Raw genomic sequence first — 25,124 nt, 5'->3', positions numbered from 1 at the left:
TCTGTGTCTTGCTCTATTTTACTCATGAACTAATTCTGAAATAATCTAAAAAAATAATCTAAAATGTTCAACAGTTTCAAAGTTTTTAGATAAAGAAATAAACAGGAGATCAAACTTCCTGAAGTTACACAAACCTGATTTCAAACTTCATGCTCTCAACTTCTAGTCTTGGTCCCTAAATGAACAGGCACCAAAACGTATTACAGTAACAGAATATAAAACTAGGAAGCACACCAACGCCAGACACCATAGCTTCAGCAGGGGTTCATTTTTATTCCTTGAGCTTTTAGCTTATAGTAATTTTTACACTGGCGTGACTATGACGAGGGAACCCACACACAGCCTGGCCAGCCCACTCCTTTGACTTACGTAGTACATTAGGATGCAAACAAGCACTGACTTGTATCAAGTGTTCTATGTAAACATTGGAATTTACACTAAGAACCAAAGTGTTCAATTCTAGTGCATTTCATTCACATAAGGAGTTATTTTAAAGCCATTATGTAATATAGTAAGATATGTATATGTCTGTTTCACACAGCTCTACTCATTTCAGATCACAGAACACATTCAACACAAATGCTTAGCTGAACAAACTGTATGAAGAGGAGACCAAATGGCAACATCTAATTTTAGCTCTGTTTTAGAAACTGTCAGCTATCCTCGTGGACTTTTAATGAGTATGGAATGAAATGCCAGGTTATTTAAAAGACTTAAAGAGAGCACTACTTGTTTTTCTCATTGTCCTAAAAGAAAATCTAGAAAGGTTATATGTATTATGAAAGTATAAGCTGCTTAATTATGTGTTAGCCCAGAACCATCTAGAGATCAGTAAACAATCTCTTTTTCATACCTGAATTTTCAAAATGCCAACCACCTGTGTGGTGGAAGGAGCGACTGTAAACTTCCACTCTGACCTCCAACGACCATTCCTTAAAAATAAAAACAGCAGCTGTAAATAAGGGTAGGGAAAATAATTTGAATCAATATTGTTTCAGATATAAACTTAATGCTACAGTGTAAATGGGAACAGAAGAAAGATACTGGGCACAGACTTTATAACCACTGAAATATTTAAGAGATTCATTCGAAGTTTAGTTGTAAGACACGTTAAAATTTTACCCAAGAAAAACATACATAATGAATATAATTCTTAAAATACAAGTCAAAACTAAATAATCTAAGAATTGTCTTACTAATTATTTATGTATGTATGTATCCTTGTGTGTGTGTGTGTGTGTGTGTGTGTCCGTGCCACCTCATGCTTGTGGAGGTCAGAGGACAACCTGTAAGAGTTGCTTCACTAGTCTGTGTTCCAGAAAACACATTTAGAGCATAGACTTGGCAGCTCAATCTTCTCACTGTCCCTACAGCAGCTTCCCAACACACCCACCTGAGACAGGGTCTGGCTCTCCTGGAATTGTGTGACTAGGCTGGCCTCAAACTCAAAGAAATCCACCTCCCTCTGCCTCCCTCGTCGTGGGCGTAAAGGTGTGCTCCTACACCCACACATGTAAGGGAGAGTTTTAAACTACTTCTTTTTGTATGTTTGAGTAGGGAGGGTACAACTGCATTCAGGGTTGGACCTGGGAGGCATCCACCATCTCACTGACTCAGCTCCCCAAGGATCCTCAAGGGTCCACCACCAGATTCCTCCCCAGTCTCAGCGTGCACCAAGGCCCTTCTGGTGGAGATCAAACTCAGGTCCTCATGAGTTAACAAATGAGACCCTTAAATGATTTCTTTAAGAAATAACTGAATGTTCGAACGAGCATGCTGTTTCCCCAAATACAATTGGAGCTGTTTAACATTTGCCAAATGATACAAAGTAACAACAAATAATCCTAGTTAGGTTTTGCTATCTGGAAAGGGTTGGATATAGTTGCCTTTTCCAATATCAGGTTGAAGTTTTCACACAAAAGGCACCATTTTCAAAAATGCTATTGGCCCAAGTATACAAATTATCACAGTCACAGTAGAAAATTAGGAAACAAAACACAACTGGTTTTCTGTTTTTATTCTGTTTTTCTGAAATTTTGCATAAATATCTTTTTAGCCATTTTTTCCTTTGTACATTAATGACATTCTAATATGTAAATTAATGGCTTAAAAAAAAAGAGTCAGTTAATGTATCATTTGACTCTTGCTTACTATCAAATTATTTCCGGGCTTCTTACCCCATTTAAAAAAAATCTATATAATGACAAAATATTCACATCTATAGTCAACACACATCACCTGAAAACTATTAAGGAAATACAAAATAACTTAATGAATAACATGTCTCTGAGTTGCTTATCTAAGAACATTCACAGACGCTTGGCTGGAAAGTAATCTAAATCTCATCATTTTTGTTTTACATTTCCCCCCAAAAAGTTATTTCTTTTATTTAGGCATTACACCAAGAAAATGCTGACTACTAAAATACAAGCATTACTCTGGGAATATATATATATATTATATATATATATACATTGCTATTGACTGTGCAAAGAAAAAATAAATTCCATAATGGTATTACAAGTTGAGAGGTTCAAAACGTTCTTTGAAAGGCATTACCATACTGAGTAAATATACCCTTTGCTCAATACAGAGTAAATGGCCAACATATTTTAATTTTCATGAATATTCCATATCCCTCTTTGTTATTAATTCTGTAATTGCAAATATGCTTCTTCAACTAATATTTATTAAGCTCCTAATAGTGCCAGACATGAAGAAGTAGAAGAGATGGTTTAAAGTGAAGTGTAAGAAACTCTCCTAAGAGTGGTCCCTGGTTCTGGAAAGACTCAGTGAAACAGTATTTGGCAAAACCAGAACGGGGAACTGGGAAGGGGTGGGAGGGAGGACAGGGGAAGAGAAGGGGGCTTACGGGACTTTCGGGGAGTGGGGGGGGGGCTAGAAAAGGGGAAATCATTTGAAATGTAAATAAATTATATCAAATAAAAAAAAAAGACAAAAAAAAAAAAGAATTTAGTATCATACTTTGGGAGGTCAGTTGATGTATGATAATATGATGTAGCTACGTAGACTGGACTGTAAGGCAGAGAGAGGCTATACTGAGGTATTTTGAGATTGTTTCTTTGTACTTTCATGGCATGTTTTTCTATTATTTTTGCTTTTTCAGTATACTTTATATAAAAGTTCCTTTTGAATGTCTCTGAAGTACCTTTAATTCTGCTTAAATTTTGGAAAATATTAACTAATTTTTGTCAAAATTAGGCATAATTTAAAAGAAAATAGTGTTAAGCAAGTGGCTACTTGGTAAATAAACATTGCTGCAATTGTTTGTAGTAAAAAAAAAAAAAAAAAAAAAAAAAAGAAACTCTCCTAAGACTAACCTCTTCTGTTCTTATTTTATTTGTTTTGTTTAGAACAGTGTCTTAACCATGAGCCTAGGTGGGCTGCAATCTTGCAATCTTCCTACTTGGCTCCCGAGTGCTGAGATTATAGTTGTCCACTACCAAGCCCAGCCTAATATTTTTTTGATTTTACTAAGTGAAAATCATTTTTAGCTTCACAGTAGCGGCTTATAAAAGGCGTTAGTATGTAAAGTGAAATAATGAGAATAGAAAACTCAAGAGATTTAGTTAATTTAATATACAGTAAAACTCCAGGGAGTTTTATTTTTGAAAGCTAGTAATGCCTCCCCAAAGATTTGTATGTAAAACTTAGTAAGAATTCTTCTTTAATAAGTCAAGCTCAACAGTTGATATATTATGTACATCCTGGAACAAATATATAAACAATAATTTTCCAAAGCTTTATTGGTTTGGAATTGGTTTAGGATTATGGAGCTAAGATTAAGAAACCTGTATATGGCATTATCTTTAGGAAGCTGTAGTCTGTCATTTAGGTATATGTGAAGATACGGATATTAGATCTGCATTCCTCCTAATGTTTTTGGTTAGTCTTTTATCCAACCTGGCACTGATTTCTGACATGACAAAGCAGTGACCAGCCTTGGTTAAGAGCCTAAACTAGTCTAACTGGGGTTATTGACACTAGCAATTTTATTCTTAAGAGCAACTTAATGAGTCAAAAATTTAATATACTTGAAAGGTAACATTTCCATCATGTTTATTGATATTCAGCATGTATTAACAAAAAGGTAGCCAAAACTTTCTGTTTAAACTAATAATCATCTTAGAGAACCTTAGAATTTTATGATACAAATATTCAGAATAAAATTCCACAATTTCCTAAACACCTGATCAATGAACATGGGGAATGCAGATTTTTGTACATACAAACAACTGTTATGTATGCAGTTACAAAGCATGACTGTAACTCTACCTTCTCACACCATCCAACAAAACAATGTCCACAATAAATAAATAAATAAATAAATAAATAAATAAATAATCCACCTAACCTAAGGTTCCCAAATTTAAAGAAGTCTCCTGGTTCTTAGTTTTTTTTTTGTTTTTTTTTTTAACTGATTCTGCTTTCCTCTCTTGACTAAGACACAGGAACACCCCATTCTCAGAATGAGCAGATGGGGTGCCACCTGGTCTGTTTGCGAGCACACATGCGCGCCTAGGTTGCTGCCAGTTCCCATCCTAAATCACTCTGTTCTCCTACACCCTCTGCTGAGTGTCGTCCGGTTTACTGCACTACAGTGACTCGGATGATCATTATGAAGCAAGTACATTTCAAACTCTCAAAGGGCAGCAGTTTTCTTTATCAAGTTTATATTGCTCTTAGTAACACAGTCACACACAGAAGGTACAGTCTGAGTTATATGGAATATAAACATTGTTAAATTAAGTGCACAAAACTTTAACTTACCAAAAGTTTTTTGCTTGAAACTGATGGCTTTCTATGCATGCAATAATGGTTTGCTGCCCATCTACTTTTTTGCCATACACCTTATTGGCAAAGAAAACAAGGACAAGAGTGAGTTTAGTTAAGGCCAAACAATGTCACCCTTTAAGTATCTATAAGATACCAGAGAAAGTAGGCATAAACTATGATATATAGTAATTTTAGGTTGGATAGGTAAACAGAACCAAGGCCACATGGCTTCACACTCTTTCTCAGATGCCTAGACTCTACCCTAATTAAGTAATCCTACTCTCTGAAAGATTCTAAGCAGAGAATTTTTCAGGATCTTGTCTGCATTTCAAAAGATCACTATGGCTATGGAGAAGACCAAACTCCAGTGCTAAAGAGCCTATCTGGATAGAAGCAAAGTTCAAAAACAAAATCTACTTAGTTAGAGTACAATAATACATTCTGAAAAAAAATAGGTTAAATCAATGAACAAATAACATTACAACAGCAGGGAATTAAACATGAAATAATTCTCTAAGATTTTTGTAACCAAATAAAAGTTAATTTAAGCTGAACATGGGCAGATGACTAAAGAGAGTAGCATCATATCCTTTAATTCAATGTCTATCTAAATTTAATTTAACATATAATTAATTTACCATTTGGGACTATCTTTTTTTTTTTTTTAGGAAGATAAATATTCTTAAAAGAAAAAAGTTAGATGCTATAAGCCGTTAGTTCTCTATGACTGCTAGTTTCAAGGAATTATATAAACTGGCACATCTGTATAATAAACCACAGGGAAGAAGTGCCCACTGATGACTCACAGTGCAGACCCCATTGGGATAATGCTCTTTCACATAAGCTCGCAGTGCAGTTTCTACTGAAGTTCTCCATGATTCAATGGCATTTTCTGCTTCGTAGGGCCTTGGATCAGTTGCTTCCTTTCGTAAATGGTCAAATTTAAAACAGATTCTGTTTTTTGGATCCAAAAACTTTCCATTTCCCAAGTCTCCATGTTCTGTTATCAAGACCTTCAATTTTCAAATAAATTTAGAAAAAAATATTAACATGGACACACAGTAATAAACACTTAAGACCCTTTCTGAAACTGTACATTTACACTGAAACAACTGCTCAAACTATATTGTGAAAATATATTTTAAAAGAGTAGACCACAAGCATATTGAGGGTATTCTCAATTAGTATACATTAGTGTATCTTTCCAGATAATTTTTGCATATTGAGTGGGGAAAATATGATTTCCAACTATACAGTGTTGGAGGTGACCATCCATTTATCTACCCACCTACCCACTCAGAGGCAGTTTACTATTTCTGATAGTGGCCCTGAGTTCTTAAACACAGAGGCCCTACCAATCTGACGGCTTTAATCCGGAAGACAGCTCTATAGTCCTGATTTGTTTAGTACCCTGTCTTTCTGTTCCCCAAATTGCTTGTTTCTTAAGAATTAATCACTACTACTAACTGCCAAAATTTTAAAACATAATTTATACATTTATGTACATTTAAGAAAATATGAATAACTCTTTTATTTTGTATCTTATTAAACAAACAAAAACCTTTCTCCCCCTGTAGTTGTCCTAGACGGTAAATACTGACGGACCAGACTTTCCCATCCCTCTGATGGAAATGGTGCTGACAGCATAGCACGGAGCTTTTCTAAAGCGTTTTGGTAATAAAAATGCCACATCAGATGAATATGTACACCTATCTTCTTACACTTACACACACACACACACACACACACACACACACACACACACACACACACACACAGTTTGTGGGCCATTGCTTTCAAAGAATGATAAAAGTGCATATACAAGCATACACATTTTTATGAACTTTGTTGGGTTGGCCCAGAGCTCTGGCCCAAGATGTAACCATCTAAGGCATCAAGATAGATGGTGGTGTGGACGCAGCCTCATGAGGGAAATGGAAGCTGAGCATTCTCTACTTCTCAGAAGCCTGCTAAGCCCTGACTCTACGGAACCTCCAGCCTCCTGCTCTCCTCGGCCCCGGCAAACTGCAGTTCCTTCTCCTTACGCTCTCTTGCCACACTCAGTCCAGCTAAAAGCACCCTGTAAAACCCCAAGCTCCTTTGTGTCAGTGCTGCATCCCCTTCACTTGGGGACAAGCCAGTGGTTTGTACCCTGAAGAAAGCTTTGCCTTTTGGCCACAGAAGGCTCTGGTGGTCTGGCTCTCTCCTTAATCCAAACACACCTGACTTTTTCTATACATAAACATCTATGGACACCCCTCAAAGTTTACTAGCTATCTCTCACTATCCTCTTTAACAGTTAGTTGCACAATATCCCAGGATGTTAATAGTACAATTTAATCCAAAAATCCATTACTGGCATGCCATCTCTTTAAAAGTGTTCACAGTGCTTTCTGGAGAAGGGGAAAGCACCATTAAAAATGGTGATGTTTTGTTGTAAATCCTTAACATTGTTTTTATTTACAATGGATACTTTTTAAAAACTGACTTGAGCCATAGCAAATGCCATCAGAGGACAGCTTCTGAGAGTCAGGTCTTTGGTTCCACAGTGGGTTCCAGGGATCACAATCCCGTCCTCAGGCTTGCACAACAAGTGCTGCACCCAAGAGCCACCTCACTGGCCCAAAGTTTTTAAACATATGTTCATGTGTAAAGTTAATAGACCCCACTGCTTTAAGAAGGATTTTGGTTTTAAGTATTAAAATTATGCTACCTTGTTAAAAATGACTTTAGCAGCCATTGAACATTTTTAAAAGATATATTCACTAATGCAGCAGATTTTCTTCTAGGGATTTATCTAAAGAAAACCACTGTCAAATGTTACCAGGATTACAAAGACACCTGATATAGTATTGTTTGTAATGGTAACCCAATTAAATCTCTGGCGAAATGAAACAGTAACTAGTATGCAATTCTGTGAATGTCTGAGTATGCTTGTGCATGTGAATGTAGGCCCATGGAGGCCAAGAGGTATTAGAGCCACTACACCTGGTACTGCTAACTGACTTTCTGATAATACTACTTCCAAAAATAAAGATGACCATTTCAATTATTTTGCCATTAAATACCTTCAACTAAAATGAGTAATGTTACACCATCTCACAATTCTTCCAGGATAAGTTTTTATAAACAAAACAAAGAGCAGTGTGATTTGGTGTTTTATGAAACATACCTGATCTTCATAACCTTCAATTTTTACTGGTGTAAACTGGTCCAGGTTATACTGTGCAAATGCACTAAAAAAGAAAAAGGACAATTACTTAAAATTGTCATAATGTTTTATAAATAATCACCTGCCAGTTAATCTATACTGTACATGTTGTAGTTGATAAAACTCTAACTCTATTATCTACCTTTTATTAACTATAGTTAAAATACAGATATGGCTGTTTTAAAAAACAAGTAATGATATGCAGCTTTTAACTTGGCAAAATAAGACATGACCAGTAAATATATGGCTTCTTAAATATAAGAACCTGAAAGCAATGATTATAAATATACAATGTAGATATACAATTATTTAAGAAATTAGTAAACAACTAGGTACCGTGATACTCAAGCAGTTCCTATTGCCAAAGATCTTTTAGTTAATATACAAGAGAATGCCAAAAGAGAACATCAAGTAATAGCAAAAAGTAGAAAGTAACATTCTAGAATTACTAGCACATTTTCAAGGAATTACACTATTCAGGCAAAAGAAAAAATAAAACTCAAGAATAATTTCATGAATGTGATATTAAGAAATTAAGTAGGCTTGGTCTTCTAGAAAGTGGGAGATGGTTCTGGGTAGATCACTTAATGGGTTTTATCGAAAATGTATAAGGGCCTACATTCAGATCTCTAGGAACCCAGTAAAAGATAGAACAGTGCATTTCTGTAATCCCAATGCTAGGGGCCAGAAGTAGGCTAACTCCAGGGGTTAACTGGGCAGCAAGCCTAACCAAGAGTGAGTTCAGTTTCAGTGCAACACCCTAACTCAAAACATAAGGTGGAGAGCAAGAGAGACAGGGACCCCATGTCAGTCTCAGGCTTCCTCACATACACACACTTAAATAAATACATGAACACACATACAACATAGAGAAAGGATTGGGAGGGGAGCAGGATAATGGGAAAAAAAGAATGTTTTAATTAGAAAGACCAAGAAGTGGGCCAATGTCACAGGAAGAACCAACCAGCTGCTCATCAGTATTTACTGAGCTGCACTAGATTTTTAAAAATTGTTTTTTATCATTGTGCTTGTATGTGATGATGGTGAGGGGAAGCTTGTCCAGTTGGCTGTATGTGGGGGCCAGAGGACACCTTCATGGAGCTGGTCCTCTTCTTCCCCTGTCCCCTGTACATGGGTTCAGGACACTGAACTCAGGTCGTTAGGTTCACACTGCTGGGTAGCAAGCACTCAGCTTTACCCACTAAGTGGGCAATTACCCACTAAGCCATCTCACCAAACCCTGAGTGGTCTTCAAGACAGAATATGTATTTTGAGAGGCAAAGCAGTTCTAGAAGTGCCTCTAAAGATTAATATGGCAGTAGTATATACAATGAATCATGCAGTGTGATTAGAAACAGAAAAGTGGCAAGACTATGATAAAAGCCCACAGCAGAAACTCAGCTAATAGTGTGACGAGATGGAGTCAAGAAGGCCTCTCCACTCTAAAGAGTGAAGAATGATATACTTACCAGATAACTATGTAATATGTGTATAGCAAAAACCCAATGTATAAAAAATTATATACAGAACAAAATTGTGTTCTATTAAATTGATCCCATTCTATGAGATCTAGAAACTGTCTCCACTTAACAGAATAGCTTTACACTTTATGACTATAACTATTACAATAATAATAAATAAATAAATAAATACAAAGACATCAATATAAAATCAAATCATAACTTCTCAAACATAGCATTTTCAAAATGGATGTACACAGACACAGACATTGCAGACAGGAAGGCAGAGTAGCTACACACTTCTGACTTTTACACCACATGAAGTAATTTTCCTAAGAGTAACTTCAATGTGTTCAGACTGTCAGGAATTTGTGTTTTCAATGCCCACAGAAGGCACATGTTCCATATCTGGTGTGGCTACTGAGGGAGGCTGTGGAAGTCTGAGGAGTGTGGTCTTGCTAGTGGAAGGAGGCCACTGGGACACGGCTTTGAGAGTTATATTCATCTCTGGGTTCTGGTCTTGCTCTTGCTTCCTGATCCTCACAACGGTCTCGGCCACTTGCTCTTGCCACCATTATTTTCTTGCCATTTTTACTAGAACTCTCCAAAACCATGAGCTAAACTAATTATTTTCTCCAATGGTATCAAATAAACATTTAGTTTTGAGAAACTATACAGAGAATATAAGTGATAATATATAGTAAGACAATGACAAACATAAAAGAGAATTTCATTTCACACTTGTCCCTAACTACCCCCGTGATTTCTCAGTCTAATACATATAGTTATACAAACTTTAACTGTATTTCGGAAAATTTTATGTCAAGGATTAGTGCTTCATTATTACCTTTACAACATTTTAGCTATGGAAACATAGAATACTTACTGTGCTGCTCCTTCCCTGAGAAGATTATCATTATTAAGCAATAATCGAACATCTGAAAAACAATAGTTTTATATATTATTTTTCTGTTTGAATACTGAAAGAAATATAGTTTGTTTTAGTTATTAATACCTCCCATACAAGCATGACCAAAATTTCCTAAGGACCAAACTATCTATAAATATGCACCACAGGTCTAGAGAGATGGCTCAGTAGTTATGAGTACTGACTGTTCTTCTAGAGGTCCTGAGTTCAGTTCCCAGCAACCACATGGTGCTCACTGTTGTAGATTTAGTTTATTGCTTGCATTATATGTTATTTGGAATTTCACGAGAATCCCATGTGAGACACTGAAGGTTCCTGCCCCGAGCTGGTTCTGGTTGGTAAATAAAGTTGCTGGCAGCTAATGGCTGGGCAGGAAATCAGAGGCAGAACTTTAGGATTCACAGGCAAGGGGATCAAAGAAGAAGCAGAATTGTCATTGCCAGGAAGAGAAGATGCAGGCTTGAGAGCTATAGAAGACAGAGTATCAATCATGTCAGAGCCAGGGAAAAGCAGCCCTAGGCCACCACTGGGCTAGAGTAGCAAAGATGGAATATAGATTTTAGTAAGTAATAATTCAGATTCAGAAGTATTGGAGGGAAGGCGTTAACAATGTGGAGGTTTGGGTGTGGCCCAACCATTGCGTTGTTTAAGGCACATTAAATGTAAGGGTGTGTGTGTGTCTTTCATTTGAGAATATAGAACAGCAACAGCCCACAACCATCTGTGATGGGATCTGATGCTCTCTTCTGGTGTGTCTGAAGACAGCTACAGTGTACTCATATAAATAAAGAAAAAAAGTGCATCACAGTATTTTTTTTTTTTTTAAATCTGGTCAGGTAACATAAAAGGGAATTTTTAAAAAAGGTCAGTTTAAATAGCTGCTGCAGGCAGATAGATAATCCACAATATCTCCAAAGAACTAAGAATAATCTACACCATAAAAATGGTCTGATAAAATTTCCAGAAAATACTTCGGACTGTGCTTCTTAGTCTGACAACACATTTATTGATTTCAAATGAGTTTGCTCTGTAGAAAACATAACTTAGCTTGTGACCGAGGGGCAAGAACAAGCTTTCTGTCCTTCCACACTTTGCAAGAACAGACAAATATTACCACTTTTACTGAATTTTGGTACTTTTCATGTACTTAAAAATAAATAAAACAAGACAGTTCTTGAGAAAGAATCACTACATCAAGTCTTGGTGTTGCACATCATGTGGCTCAAGAGGGCTCAGGTGTAAAGATACTTGCCGTGGTAGCCTGACAACCTGAGTTAGATCCTCAGAACACATGGTGCCCCCCACCCCCAAATAAAAATAAAGTAAAATAATGTTTTTAAAGGTAGTTTAAAGACTTACCATTAAAAACCTCATTAAATTCTCCAGGAGGGGCGTGGATGATGAATTTTGCTGCTATACGTACCTAAGACAGAAATGAAGACATAAATATCACACTATACACTCTTTGTTAAAATGACCAAAACCCCAATCAACATTATACAAATTTCAAAGTTCTACTGAAAATGATTTTAAAGTAAGTAACATTTCTATACTCAAACACAAGTTTGCTTTTACTCTTTTAATAATTTAATATGCGTACACTATACAGGCTAAATGAAGGTAAAATAACATTAATACAATCAATAATTTAAAACTGTTGACAGGTAAATATTTTCTCATAATTTTACTTCTTTTAAACTAAAGAAATTCATGAAGGCCATTATGTGAGAAAAGATTCAATAAGTAGATATATTGATGACAGCTGATTTACTCAAAACTAGCTACAGTGCATGCAAACTTTCCAAACTATAGAAGACCCTGAACTTCCTGGTTCCAAACACTTAGAATCTTTAATCTAATATAAAACTTTATGAGCAAACCCACTCAAAACTACCAAAAGTACTCTGAAGACTTAACAGGAAAAAAGAAAACAAAAACGAAACTAAGAAAATGTGTGAATGGATACATCATCAAATATGATAAGCACAAGACATATACATATGCAAAAAAGCACACTCAGTCTTTATTAGAATTTTGATAAAGAAATACACTCAGTATTCTTCATTAGAATATTGATACAGAAACCAGGAAATACTATTCCATGCAAAACAGAAAGGCTAAGATAAAAAGATTCATGCAGGCTCATGACAACTGTAGCACTCTACAAGTCTTATAGAAAGCTATGCAGTGTACAATCAACATGCAAAATATTTAGCACTTCTTACAAAGTTAGGCAAATACCCTAATATACAATATCATTCCAAATTATTACACACACATACACACACACACACACACACACACACACACACACACATTTATATTCACACCAAAACTTATTCAGAATTGTTCATACTGGAAATAATTTACAACTCAAACTTCCACTAACAGGCTACTGGACAAATAACTGTGATATAGCTATATAATGCAATTACTTAGCAATAAAAAGGAACTACTGATACATGAAACAATTTGAATTAATTGTAAAGCACTTTACTGGAAAGAAAAGAGAAACTCAAAAGGTTAGTACCCTCTTTAAGACTTTATGCATACAACATTCAGCCATAGTACATATGCCTTTTAACTAATACTGGAATCTTACATCCAATAAACCCATTTTTAGTTAAAGATATTGTTAAATCAAAAGGTTTACCTTTCAAACCCAAACACCTGCCACACACTAGTCTCCAGAGTTCAAAAACATGATACCATATATCCTTAGCCCAGGATAAGAACTAAATTCAAAATCTGAAAAGGGGTTTTCACTAAGTGTGTACTGCCTTTGCACCATCATAAAGGGAAAAAACTGTGAATGGTCCTGTCTCAAGTAGGATAGTTTCTATAGCAAAGGAGACTGGGTAACAGTTGCCAGAAGTTCTGGGATGGGCGGGAAAGGGATTGACTAGAGAAAAACAAGGAAAAGGGAGAAAATGAGTTTGAGGGTGATGGAGCTATACACGCCCAGATTTTCATAGTAATAAGTTCATTACTTTATACATGTGTTAAAAGTCCTAAGGAATATACTGTTATTGTATGCCCATTTTGAAAATAAAACTAGGGCTGGAGAGATGGCTCAGCGGTTATGAGCAGACTGCTCTTCCAAAGGTCCTGAGTTCAAATCCCAGCAACCACAAGGTGGCTCACAGTCATCTGTACAGTTACAGTGTATTCATAGACATAAATAAATAAATCTTTAAAAAAAGAAAAAGAAATTAGGTATCTTCTAAAATGTTTAAGAATACTATTAAGGAGCACATTATATAGGCAGGATGTGTCTGAAACTTCCTTCTAAATATTTATACCCATCAATCAATACTGCTATCAGTTTTGGTCAGAAAAGCTTCATTTTTGTATTCTGGTTTTGCTGTGGGTGTTTTTTACTGCAGAGATTCATAAATGTCCAAAGTACTGAGAGTTACTGTTGAATGCACAGCTCTAAACGGAACTTCTGTTATCATGCCCTCCAAGGCTCAAAGAAGACTGATGAAGGGAGAGAAAGACGTAAGAGCCAGAAGTGGAATGTTGTAGACCACTGTTCTCCAGGCATGCCTGGTCACTATACTTTTGAAGTTCCAAGTAGCTGTGCTACCTGCCAAGAACTACATAAAACTGGGCCCACAAACATTCCATCATAGAGAGAGAAGTTCAGGAGGCCTCAGTCCTCCCTGGGCATCTGAGGGATAGAAATTACTGGTAAAGCTGCTTAGCTTTGTTGGGACCCAATTCATTAAAGTAATAGGGACAACATGCATCCTAAGGAGGTTGGATGGTAATGATCTCTTTCAAAAGGAAGAAGATAGTAGAGGAGAAAGAGTGCATGCATGTACACAAAGAGAGGGAGGGACAGAAGGAGGGAGGGAGGGAGGGAGGGAGAGAGGGAGGGAGGGAGGGAGGGAGGGAGGGAGGGAGGGAGGGAGGGAGGGAATACCAGTCTAAGCTATAGGATCAAAGAATTGGTGCTGACTCTTATCTGTTCTGCTTGTCTGAGACTTAGCTGAAGTGTCTCCTACTAAAGCACCCCTTTCCAAGCAGCACTGCCTAAATCCTTCTCTACTCTATCTCTGTGCCTTGTTCATTCCTCTTTGCCTTACACTCAGAATTGTTTTAAGAGTTGTTTTTATTATGAATTCTTGTACAGTGCAGACCACCTGCTTTGGGGGGCCTCTGGGATCATACTCAGTTCAGTAAATAGTCCATAAATACTGTCTAGTTAGATGGATTGTGTTTCAAAACAATTAATAGAACCTAACATTTATTGAACACCTGAAAGGTATAATGGACAATCATTTCTAAGTTGTCAACTTAGCAACACCTAAGGAATGTCAGTAACTATGTTTGCTGGGGTTTTCTAAGGAAACACAGCCAACAGGATACAGAGAGATATATAAGATATGCATTATGGGAACTGGTTCTTATGGTTATGGAGGCTTAAGTCTTACATTTTAATAACTGGGAATAAAGGGAACCAGATCTTTTGGGGAGAGGAGGAGCATGGAGAGGGCAGTAGGGAAGGGGAATGAATGACAACAAAGTACAGCTGCACAGATGTATAAAGAACTCCTTGGGCAAAAGATCTTTACTAACCCTACATCCGATAGAGGGCTAATATTCAATGTATACAAAGAACTCAAGAAGTTAGTCTCCAGAGAATTAAATAACCCTATTAAAAAATGGGGTACAGAGCTAAACAGGGAATTCTTAACTGAGGAAACTCTAAAGCACCTAAAGAAATGTTCAGCATCCTTAGTTATCAGGGAAATGCAAATCAAAACAACACTGAGATTCCAACTTTACACTAGTCAGAATGGCTAAGATGAAAAACTCAGGGGACAGCAGATCCTGGAAAGGATGTGGGGAAAGAGGAACATTTCTCCATTGTTGGTGGGATTGCAAGCTGGTAAAACCACTCTGGAAATCAGTTTGGTGATACCTCAGAAAATCAGACATAGTTCTACCTGTAGACCCAGCTATACCACTCCTGGGCATATACCCAGAAAGTGCTCCTACATGTAATAAGCACACATGCTCCACTATGTTCATAGCTGCCTTATTTATAATAGCCAGAAGCTGGAAAGAACCCAGATGTCCCTCAACAGAGGAATGGATACAGAAACTGTGGTATATATACACAATGGAGTACTATTCAACTATTAAAAACAATGAATTCATGAAATTCTTAGGCAAATGGATAGAACTAGAAAGTGTCATCCTGAGCGAGGCAACCCAGTCACAAAAGAACACACATGGTATGCAGTCACTAATAAGCGGATGCTAGTTCAAAAGCTCAAAATAAAAAAAGTTACAATTCACCTAGCACAGGAAGCTCAAGAAGAATGAGGACTTAAGTGAGGGTGCTATTGTTCCTCTGAGAAAGGGAACAAAATGCTCACAGGAGCAACAGGGGAGGCAATGTGTGGAGCAGAGTCTGAAGTAAAGGCCACCCAGCCAGTGCCCTACCTGGGGATTCATCCTATAAATAGTCAGCAAACCCCTACACTACCAAAAGGAGCATGCCATGGTTGTCTCCAGAGGGGCCCTGCGAGAGCCTTACAAATTCAGAAGCAGAAACTAGCCTCTATTGGACTGAGCTTGGGGGTCCCCAACGGAGGATCTGGAGGGTGGTCCAGAGGAGCTGAAGGGTATATAGCCCCATGGGAAAAACAATGACTTCAGACACTCAGACACTCCAAGACTCCAAGGGACTGAACCATCAACCAAGGGGTATACATGGTTCCAGCCAAAAATATGGCAAAGGAATGAATGCCTTTTTGGGCATCAGTGGGAGGAGTGGACTTTGGTCAGGTAAAGGCTCAATAGAGGCCACAACAAAGGGAAACAGCTGGGGAGGGGAAGTTGGGGGGAGGTGGGACTGTGTCGGGTAGAGGGGACATATACATGGAGGCAGGGGGTGGGAGGAGGGGTAGGGAATCGTTGGGGAGGGGGGCTTTGGGAGAGGGGAAATTGGGAAAGGTTTTACCATTGGCAATGTAAATGAAGAAGATACTCAATAAAAAAAATGAGGAAAAAAAAAGAACTCCTTGGGAAACCCTACTACTGTATGCTGTGGTGGTCTGAAGCATGCCTCCCACAGGATCGTACACCTCAATACTTGATCCCCATTGGGTGGCAGAGTTTGGGGGGGGGGTTACAGACCTTTAGGAGGTGAGACCTTGTGAAGTACATGACTGTGGACAGGCGTTGAGAACTTATAACCTCACCCTGCTTCCTGAGTGAAAAGCCAGCGCACCTGCTTGTAATGCCCTGTCATGGCGGACTCTGAGCCCTTGTAATCTTAAGACAAAAGAAACTCTTCCTTATTCCTTTAGTCAGTGTTTATCACAGCAACAGGAACTAAAAAATGTAACTGTTTACCTAAAAATAAAGAGAAAGGGGGAGGGAGAGTATACTGTCAAGGCAAAGGCAATGGAGCTAGACAATTACATGCACTTGTTAAGCCCACAGTTCCATCTATTGTGATTATGTAAACTGTCTTAACCACCTCCCCCCAGGTAAAAACTGTTAGAAAGCATTAAAACAAGTCTTAAGTCACGACCATGCTAACAATGGAAAACTGCATGTTAAAAAATAAAATCGAACTATTACCGTATAAGCTTAAGATATAGAAAGGTCAAAATTATATAGAAAGGTATTACTACAAAGTTTATATGTGTGTATGTGTGTAATACAAATTAGTGCTTAAGCTTCAAAATGCTTAGCTGTTTCTAAAGAAAAGGTATAAACCTCAGAATTTGTCAAGTTTTATTTTTTGTGTAAAAGGAAACATGATTTATATTTTTTGTTCTATGGATGGACTGTTATTGCACTATGTGACCAAAAGACAGCAAGAGCCTTCTCTTATATCCAAACTGAACCGCAGAACAAAAACAGTAGCACTTGTGAAATTTCATAAGAACTTTACTTTGTATTTCTAAAGTAACAAAAATGTGTCTGTTACAATAACAAAAAGTACCATCTTGCTAAGATACTGTGGTAGTCACAGTCATGCAAGCAAAACACCCATACAAATAAAAAAGCAAAAAAATTTACTGTATCAGTGAGATAGCTCAGCAAGGAAAGGCCCTGGCTGCCCAACAGTGACTGTTACAGGAGTAACCAATTGTTCCTCAATTCTATTTCAGGGTAACTCCACAGAAGAGAATTCATGACTAGTACTGTAAATCCAACCAAAACCCCATGGCTAAGAAGGTATGAAGTCCTAGTGGATGGATGCTTACACTGTTGTATAGCTAAAGTGACATAACCCCAAACTGCATTTTAAATATATGTTGATACTCCAGCCAGACAAATACTACTCTCAGCCTTAATCAAAGAAGTCTCACTTTGCAGTAAATGGAAACAAATGTAGAGACTCCTGCCTACACAAGATACTGAGAATAAAGGATGGCTGTGGAAGTGGGGAGTCCAATCTAAGAGCTGGAAGATAGGGAGAAGGGCTTAAAATGTTGTCTTCTAAATACAACACAGCCCTGGCAATTATGAACTCAAGCAGCTTCAGATGGAGAAGTGGCTCGAGGGTTCCTACCACCTACTACTGAACGGCTGGAAACAGATTCGGGAAGAGGGAAGCATACTACTCAGTTGTGTCCTCACTGGTGAGCCACCAGGCTATAATAGAAGGTTTTAAACCCAAGGTTATAAAGATGGCTCTAGTTAAACTCTGTGGGACAAGAGACCAAACAAAGAAGCCATGAATACAGGAAATGATATCTGCAAAGAGGAAGAAGAGTTGGCAGCAGCAGGAGGGAAATAAAAACAAGTTGGGGTGGGGACAAGAATGCAATATATACATGTATGGAACTGCACACAACTCAATTTATTGATATAAGCAACAACAACAAAAACTGCTAAGGTTCCAAGCACTTTTCTAAAATCCTCAATAATCTACCTCAGATTTAGCTGGGAATACAAAGAAAACCAGAGGAATATTTTGCCTGTGCACCTCCATATCTGGACACCTTTGAATGGTGCCTTGCAAACAGCAAGCCCTTTGATATTTGATGACGAGTAATACACAAATACAAGTTACCAATGTCCCATACTTGACACTTAGCAGTTACTTTCTGCTGAAAAAAAAAATCTAGAAATACTAATGAACCCTCATTTAATTAGAATGGCCAGATATTATGGTGTGCACATGAACTAGGACCTGGATACTCTCTGAGGGGCTATGGAGAAGTGTCTAGAGCCTCTTCCTCAAGAGCAATCAATGGATTAACCCCTTGATGAATACAGGGTTTTATGGCACTACTGGGAAGTGGAGGTGGGGGCACTAGCTGGAAGACCTCTTAGAAGAGTGTACATGAGGGCTGCATTTTGCCCTAGTCCCTTCTGCATTTCTTTTATTGTGCTTCCCATCTACAATGAGGGAAACGAGAGCCTCTGCCACATGACGGAGCTTTCTAGCGTCTTCATCACCCATGCTGGGGTGGGAGTATTTGGTGCTACAGCTGTCAAAGGGTCACCTATGACAAAGGGTCACTCCTGTAAGCAACGCCAACTATAATAACCAATGAACTAACAGATATAACAACCTACATTTGAGTGCAGCTGATTTGTTGTTCTGTTATCTGAGTTTAATCTGGATTGCATAGACATTTGTTTATGTTCTTCTCAAGAAGTCATGAAACAATGTGTTAGTATAGTTAGTATAATAGTGTTGTATTAGTATTTTTTAAACATTTATTTATATTGTGCGAGTGTGCATGCATGTGTGGTATGTGTGGTGTGTACACATACAACATGAAGCATACGTGGGGTCAAAGGACAACTTTCTATAAGTTAGTTCTTTCCTTCCACTGCGGATTCTGGAAGCCAAGCACTGGCTGAATTGGCAACATGTGCCTTTATCTGCTGAGCCATCTCACCAGCCCTAAGACCAGAATTCTTAAAAACACTATATTACAGACATCTTCCAACCCCATGATAGTTTGCTTGTGTCCTACAGTGTTACAAGAATCGTTTACATCTATGTACTTCAGTGCATTCATTTTCTATACAGCAACACTCCTCACTTATCAGTGACTCTGTTCAAACACCAAGTGACACAACATAAAAAAACTTAGAATCCCATTCAAATTCATGGTATCCACATGCAGTTGGCTTTTTATCAAGATCAACACACTACAGAAGCATTTTTTAAACTCCCATAAACCTAAGTTTAATTAATTAAATTTATTTTTGGTGCTGGCAATTGAACTCAAGGCCTTATTATGACAAGCAAGTATTCTGTTAAAAAGTTCCCAGTCTATAAAGTTCAATTTTTAAAAAGTGAAGTTTGAGATATTTTTCAACTTTTATAAGTTGAAATAAAATAATGTACTTCAGATAATGATTTTGTTATTCTGCTACTTTTGGACCTGAGATTTTTATACTAAAATGTAAAGTTCTATTCTTTATGAAAAATGGCTCCCAAATGTCCTGAAATATTATATAAAAATTTCCCATTGAGTGAAGTCTAAAAAATTCTATTTATATCATAGCCGATATGAAACTCCCGCCTGCAGTAGAAATTGGCTCAACAGAATTCATCCATAAAAATGAATTAGGAATGAGTATTTTCCAAAAGAGCTTATTAGTTAAATACTTTTTGTTAAGGCGCTATTAACTTTACATTATGGTAAACTCCAACAGCTCATGAATTACTTGTATAAATACAAGATTTCTTAAGTCAGTTATGATTATAGGAGGAGAAATATTTTAGCTGCTTATATATAAATTATATTTAGCATTTGAACCGCAAATACTAGTACCCCCAAAAACACCAGGAATTACAACAGACCCAAGTCTACAAACCAATGGCAAAATTTAGGAATGAAAAATTAGACAGCAAGATTTCCATAGAAAAATCTGACATTATATACTCTTCATGACACGGGTTTTCTCTCAATTCTGTATTCTAGGTTATTCATTTATTCACCCACTGAACCATTTTACTAATCACATGCAGTATACTCACAGGTGCTATAGACATGATTTCTGTTTTGGGATTATAATAGAACAGGGAAGAAAAGTAAACCAGAAAGTATTAAACAAAACTGTACTTAATGCCAATAATGCTTTATTACGTTCAAGAGAGATTAAATGAGCCAAATAATCTGAACTAAATCTCAAGAGTAACATTTCTATCTTTTTAAAAAAATGATTTATTTTTATGTTCACTGGTGTTTTGCCTGCATATGTGCCTATGCGTTGTATCCCCTGGAACCAGAGTTATAAAAAGTTGTGAGTTGCCATGTGGGTGCTGGGAATTGAACATAGGTCTACTCATATTTACAATTATAACCTCAAAGTTCAGCAGAAACTAAGGCCAAGAGATAAACTTACTCAAGATGTTAGAAAAGGACCAGAGCATGATCAAACAGAATATATGAGAAGTGTCACAATTATTCAAGGAGAAAGGAATACAAAGCCACTAGTCTGGGATGGCTGCAAGCTCCCCGAGTGTGGGGGTTAGAGAGGTGTATCAGCGCACCAAGCATTAGGCACTAGTATTTTTTTGAGATATAGAAAAGCATAGTTTGAATATAAGCAGCTTGAAGGATCAATCTAGCAACTACACACACACACACACACACACACTCCTTGCCCATAGCAAATGCAACAGAAAGGAAAGAACAGTTCTGACCTAACTGTACTGTTTGAATAGTGAAATTCTGTTACAAACCAATGATCTTGTCAACCCAGGGATTATGAAGTAAATACTAACATGATTATTTCATGATTATTTTTTACAAACAAGAAATTATTTGTCTAAGACATTTTTGATCATGATCATAAAGGTGACAAAATTTTGATCTAAGGTACAGGTGAAGCAGAAAAAAATTAACAAAACAATAGGTCGCTGGATCCTATTACAGATGGTTGTGAGCCACCATGTGGTTGCTGGGAATTGAACTCAGGACCTCTGGAAGAAGAGCCAGTGCTCTTAACCACTGAGCCATCTAGGACTAAGTGACTACAAACAACAATGCAAAGAGAGATGTATAGAAATGGAGAGGGCAGGAGATATATTAGTTGCAAGAAGACTTGACAAGCACATACAAAGTCCAGGCTTTATCCCCAGCATTAAACTCAGCAAGACAGAGTGCATGCTTGCAGCCCCAGCATTAAGGTAGAAATAGGAGGGTCAAAAATTCAAGGTCATCCTCACACCCATGTACAGTTCCAGGCTCCCTAAAGTTGCAGGACCAAAAGCCATAGACGTGTGCTCACTGGAGGGGATGGAGGTCCAGGAAGAAAACTGCTATTGACAACTACTGTCCTCCTTCAGGAGGGTTTGAGAATGAGAATCTTTGAACTCTACATGACAATTTCATACAGTTTCAAATTTACTAAAATGCTTTATTATACAATTCAAATGATTTAAGAAAAAATAAGAAAGAAAAAACTCTTTTTGGCTTGGAGTTAAAATAACTATGTAAAGTTTACAGGGTCATATGATAAATTAATGTCATTCTTTAAGGGACTTCATTCATTGTTTCTTCTTCCTTATTAACACTATGGCCAAAAGAAATTAAGCCATAAAAATCACAGTACATTCAGTCTAGTGTCCTAGATACTTGGGCCTCCCTATATAGCCCTGATGGTTTGGAACTCAGAAGACCGAGTTAAACTGAAAACTTGTTCCTCCTGACCAGCCTCCAGAGTTTTGGGATTACAGGTATGCACTATAACACCCAGCTAAACTCTTTTTATTGTTGCTTTCTATAAACTGGCCTCAGAACTAGAGATCCTCCAGCCCCAGTTTCCTCAGTACTTAGATTACAAATCTACTCTGCCACACCCAGCTATGATTAATTTCTAAAATGCCTCATTTCACAGGGCCAGTAAGAAAATATATAGCAGTAGCACACAATGTTCACATTACTTAAAAATAAATTTCGGTTAAAAATGCTGAAAACACAAGTTTACCAGTTAGCCTAAGTATAAAAAACAAATTTAGAACCTGACACTATAAAGAACCACTGCTGCCTTTTTAAAAACAAACAAATTGAAAACCAACATATAACCCCAGGATAGTCTTATAATCAACTTTAGGGAACATAAAGTCATTAAGTATGCAAGCAAACCTGAAGTCTGACAAACTTAGGTTTAAGTTTCACCTCTGTCATTTCCCTCCTATATAGGCTTTTAAATTTTACTTTTTAATTTACTTACAGGTAAAGGGTAATAAAACTACTTCAAACTTAAGTTAAAAAAGAAAATGAAACATTTTTCTTATGTGATAAGCACATACAAAGTACAGAATTATACATCATAGTACCACCCCTTCTTTAGACCTGCAATCTAAACAAAAACTCAAGTGTAAAAAGTATTTAAAACTTACTCCTGAAAATCACAAGCAAGGAAATAAAATAGAGAAGCATGATTTAAGAACTGTTCTTAAAATATCACAATTAAGCCCATTTCTGGTCCATATGGAACACCTCCTTCTAAAACAGTATAAGTCTACCGGGTAATAAAAGTGACAAAACATTGTTTTCAATTTACTGGTTATTTAAATTCCACTGGAAAATTTAGCCACTGATTTCTTAAACTAGAAAATACTGTTATAAAATCTATATGTGAAACTACTACAGAATAGTTTTACCTATATCACAAAAAGATGCTAAATCTAAACTTAAAATTCCCATTGTTTCCAACGTTATGCCAGCAGGTGAACTTACACACTATTCTAGAAAACTCAGTGTCCTGGGTGTCAAGCATAAGGAATCTTATCATTTCATTTTGAAATTTTCAGGCCTTTCCAACAGCATGACAGGTCTACATTAACTCCCACCCTAAGACTACTTTCCTTACTATCTTACAAGTGAGCTAATAATTATACGAAAGAAAACAAAACATGAAAAAAAACCACTTCAAGAACTCTGAATCTGAAACGTTATTTTTCTTGAAGTGCACTGGTATATTTTCAATAAGCAGTTTAAAACTATTCAATACTACAAATGTAAATACTGTACAGCAACTTTTAGAGACTTAGGGGAGTAATTCTATGAAAGATGGTAAGGTATGCTTGTCCCCATTTTGTTAATTCATCACCATTTCATCAAAGGACACAAACTATAAAGCCAAAACACTTCCAAAACCATAAAAGTGGCCGCCTTCTGAAAAACCAAAGGGAAAGGAAAGAGAACCTTAATTTTGGTGCAGCATAAAAGTAGAAATATCCTTAGTGTTTCTCTAACACTCAACTAGAACTGAGTATGTTTCCCACATGGGTGTACTTCATTTGGAACTTAAAAACTAAGCTAAGATCAGACATTTCCAAAGTGCACCACACTCATATGTCAGTCAAGTCTAAGTTGGAAAAACGTCCCGGTCTTTTCCAAAAAAAATACTCAAAATGTATAAAGTTCCGCTCACACTACTCGCCCCCTAGGCAAGAGGTCTCCTCAGTCGCCAAAGAAAATGGCAAGAGCCTCAGTTCAGTGATCAGATTTCATATCACAAATGTGAGAACTTGAGTCGTGCATTTGGTCCCAATGCTGTCACAGCATTTAACACAGTAAAAGGAGTTGCACCCGCTCGCCCTCTTCAGAGTTGGTCCTATCAGGAAGATGGGATGTCACCAAATCTGCCCCAAGAGGGGGGGGGGGGGGAGCAGCCAAGTTGGGCAGAAAACAACTAAAGGGGGGAGGTGTCTTTGTGAACAATACTGCCTTCCGGAGAACATGGGAGCAGCAATTAAAAAAAAAAAGGTAATGACAATATTAATAAAAGAAATAACTGGCGGGGGAGGGGGGAGCAAAGGGGCGGGATGTGGCGACTGCGACCTCCAGAGGGAAGGAAACACCCTGGGGAACCAGGAAGCACTTCGCGTTGGGGAGGAGAAACTGCAGGAAAAAGTGAGGGTCGGCTACGCCGTTTCCCCCTTCCGCCCGCCTCATGGAGAAAGCCCCAGGCCAGGCGGCGCCGCTCCGCCGTCGGCTGCTCCCGAGCCCGGACCCCCAGGGCCGGGTCCTGCCGCCCCCGCTCCCGCCCGCTGCCGCCCGGCTCCGCTTCCTATTTTCGGAGCACACACCCTACAAGGAGCGGAGGGGCCCGGCCTCGGGGAGCCCGGGCAGCACCCCGCTCGGGAAGCGCAGGCGTGCGGCCCACCACCAGAGCCCGCCCGCCCGCGCGCCCGGGGTCAGACTCCAGCCCTCGCGCCCCGGCTCTCGGCCCCGCCCGCCCTGCTCCTCACCGCCGCGGCGCCTACCTTCTCCTCATCGGACAACTGCTCCTCCAGATCCGCCATCTTCCTTCTGGCGACAAACCGTGGCGCTGGTGGCAGCGGCGGCCACCTGACTTCCCCCTTTCCGTGCGGTCTTCCGCGCCGCGCGCCCCCGCCAAGGGAGGGGCCCGCCGCCCAGGCCGCCGCGCACGCGCCCCGGAGCTCCGCCTCCCGGATCCAAGCCACTGCGCACACGCCCGCGAGCTCCGCCTCCTTAGCCTGGGCCGCCGCGCACGCGCCCCGGAGCTCCGCCTCCCTCCCCTGATCGCCGGCCTGAGCGCGACTGTGCGCGTGCGCAGCGCCTCCAAAGTGGGGATTGCTATGGTATCTTCTGTCATCCTGCTCTGGTGCCTTCTCTATTCAACGATGACCATATGGACCCGATTGGCGACGAGTACATTCTGAGCCCATGACTTTGTTCCCACCAAGTTCTGAACGTTGCCAGCTAAAATGTGAAAAGCTGTACCAATTTGAAACATTTTTAAGTATTGGGGA

At 38.4% G+C, this 25,124-nt stretch overlaps 1 protein-coding gene across 1 annotated transcript in view; it reads right to left on the bottom strand.

The window, feature by feature from the left end:
* Capza2 (capping actin protein of muscle Z-line subunit alpha 2) overlaps window positions 1–24,886 on the bottom strand; it is a 32,013-nt gene extending 7,127 nt beyond the window's left edge. Inside the window, exons 1-7 of the mRNA XM_052173269.1 lie at window positions 24,615–24,886; window positions 11,756–11,819; window positions 10,355–10,406; window positions 7,970–8,033; window positions 5,604–5,810; window positions 4,792–4,871; window positions 854–932 (exon numbers count right to left, since the gene is read on the bottom strand). Coding sequence (XP_052029229.1) covers window positions 854–932; window positions 4,792–4,871; window positions 5,604–5,810; window positions 7,970–8,033; window positions 10,355–10,406; window positions 11,756–11,819; window positions 24,615–24,653 — 585 coding nt within the window. The 5' untranslated portion in view covers window positions 24,654–24,886. The remainder of the gene's footprint in view (window positions 1–853; window positions 933–4,791; window positions 4,872–5,603; window positions 5,811–7,969; window positions 8,034–10,354; window positions 10,407–11,755; window positions 11,820–24,614) is intronic.
* Between the last annotated feature and the right edge of the window lie 238 nt (window positions 24,887–25,124).

Source organism: Apodemus sylvaticus, chromosome 2 (assembly GCF_947179515.1).
Source record: "Apodemus sylvaticus chromosome 2, mApoSyl1.1, whole genome shotgun sequence".
Lineage (NCBI taxonomy): Eukaryota > Metazoa > Chordata > Mammalia > Rodentia > Muridae > Apodemus > Apodemus sylvaticus.
The sequence above is the reverse complement of the archived record's forward strand: the minus strand, read 5'-3'. Positions and strand labels throughout refer to the sequence as shown.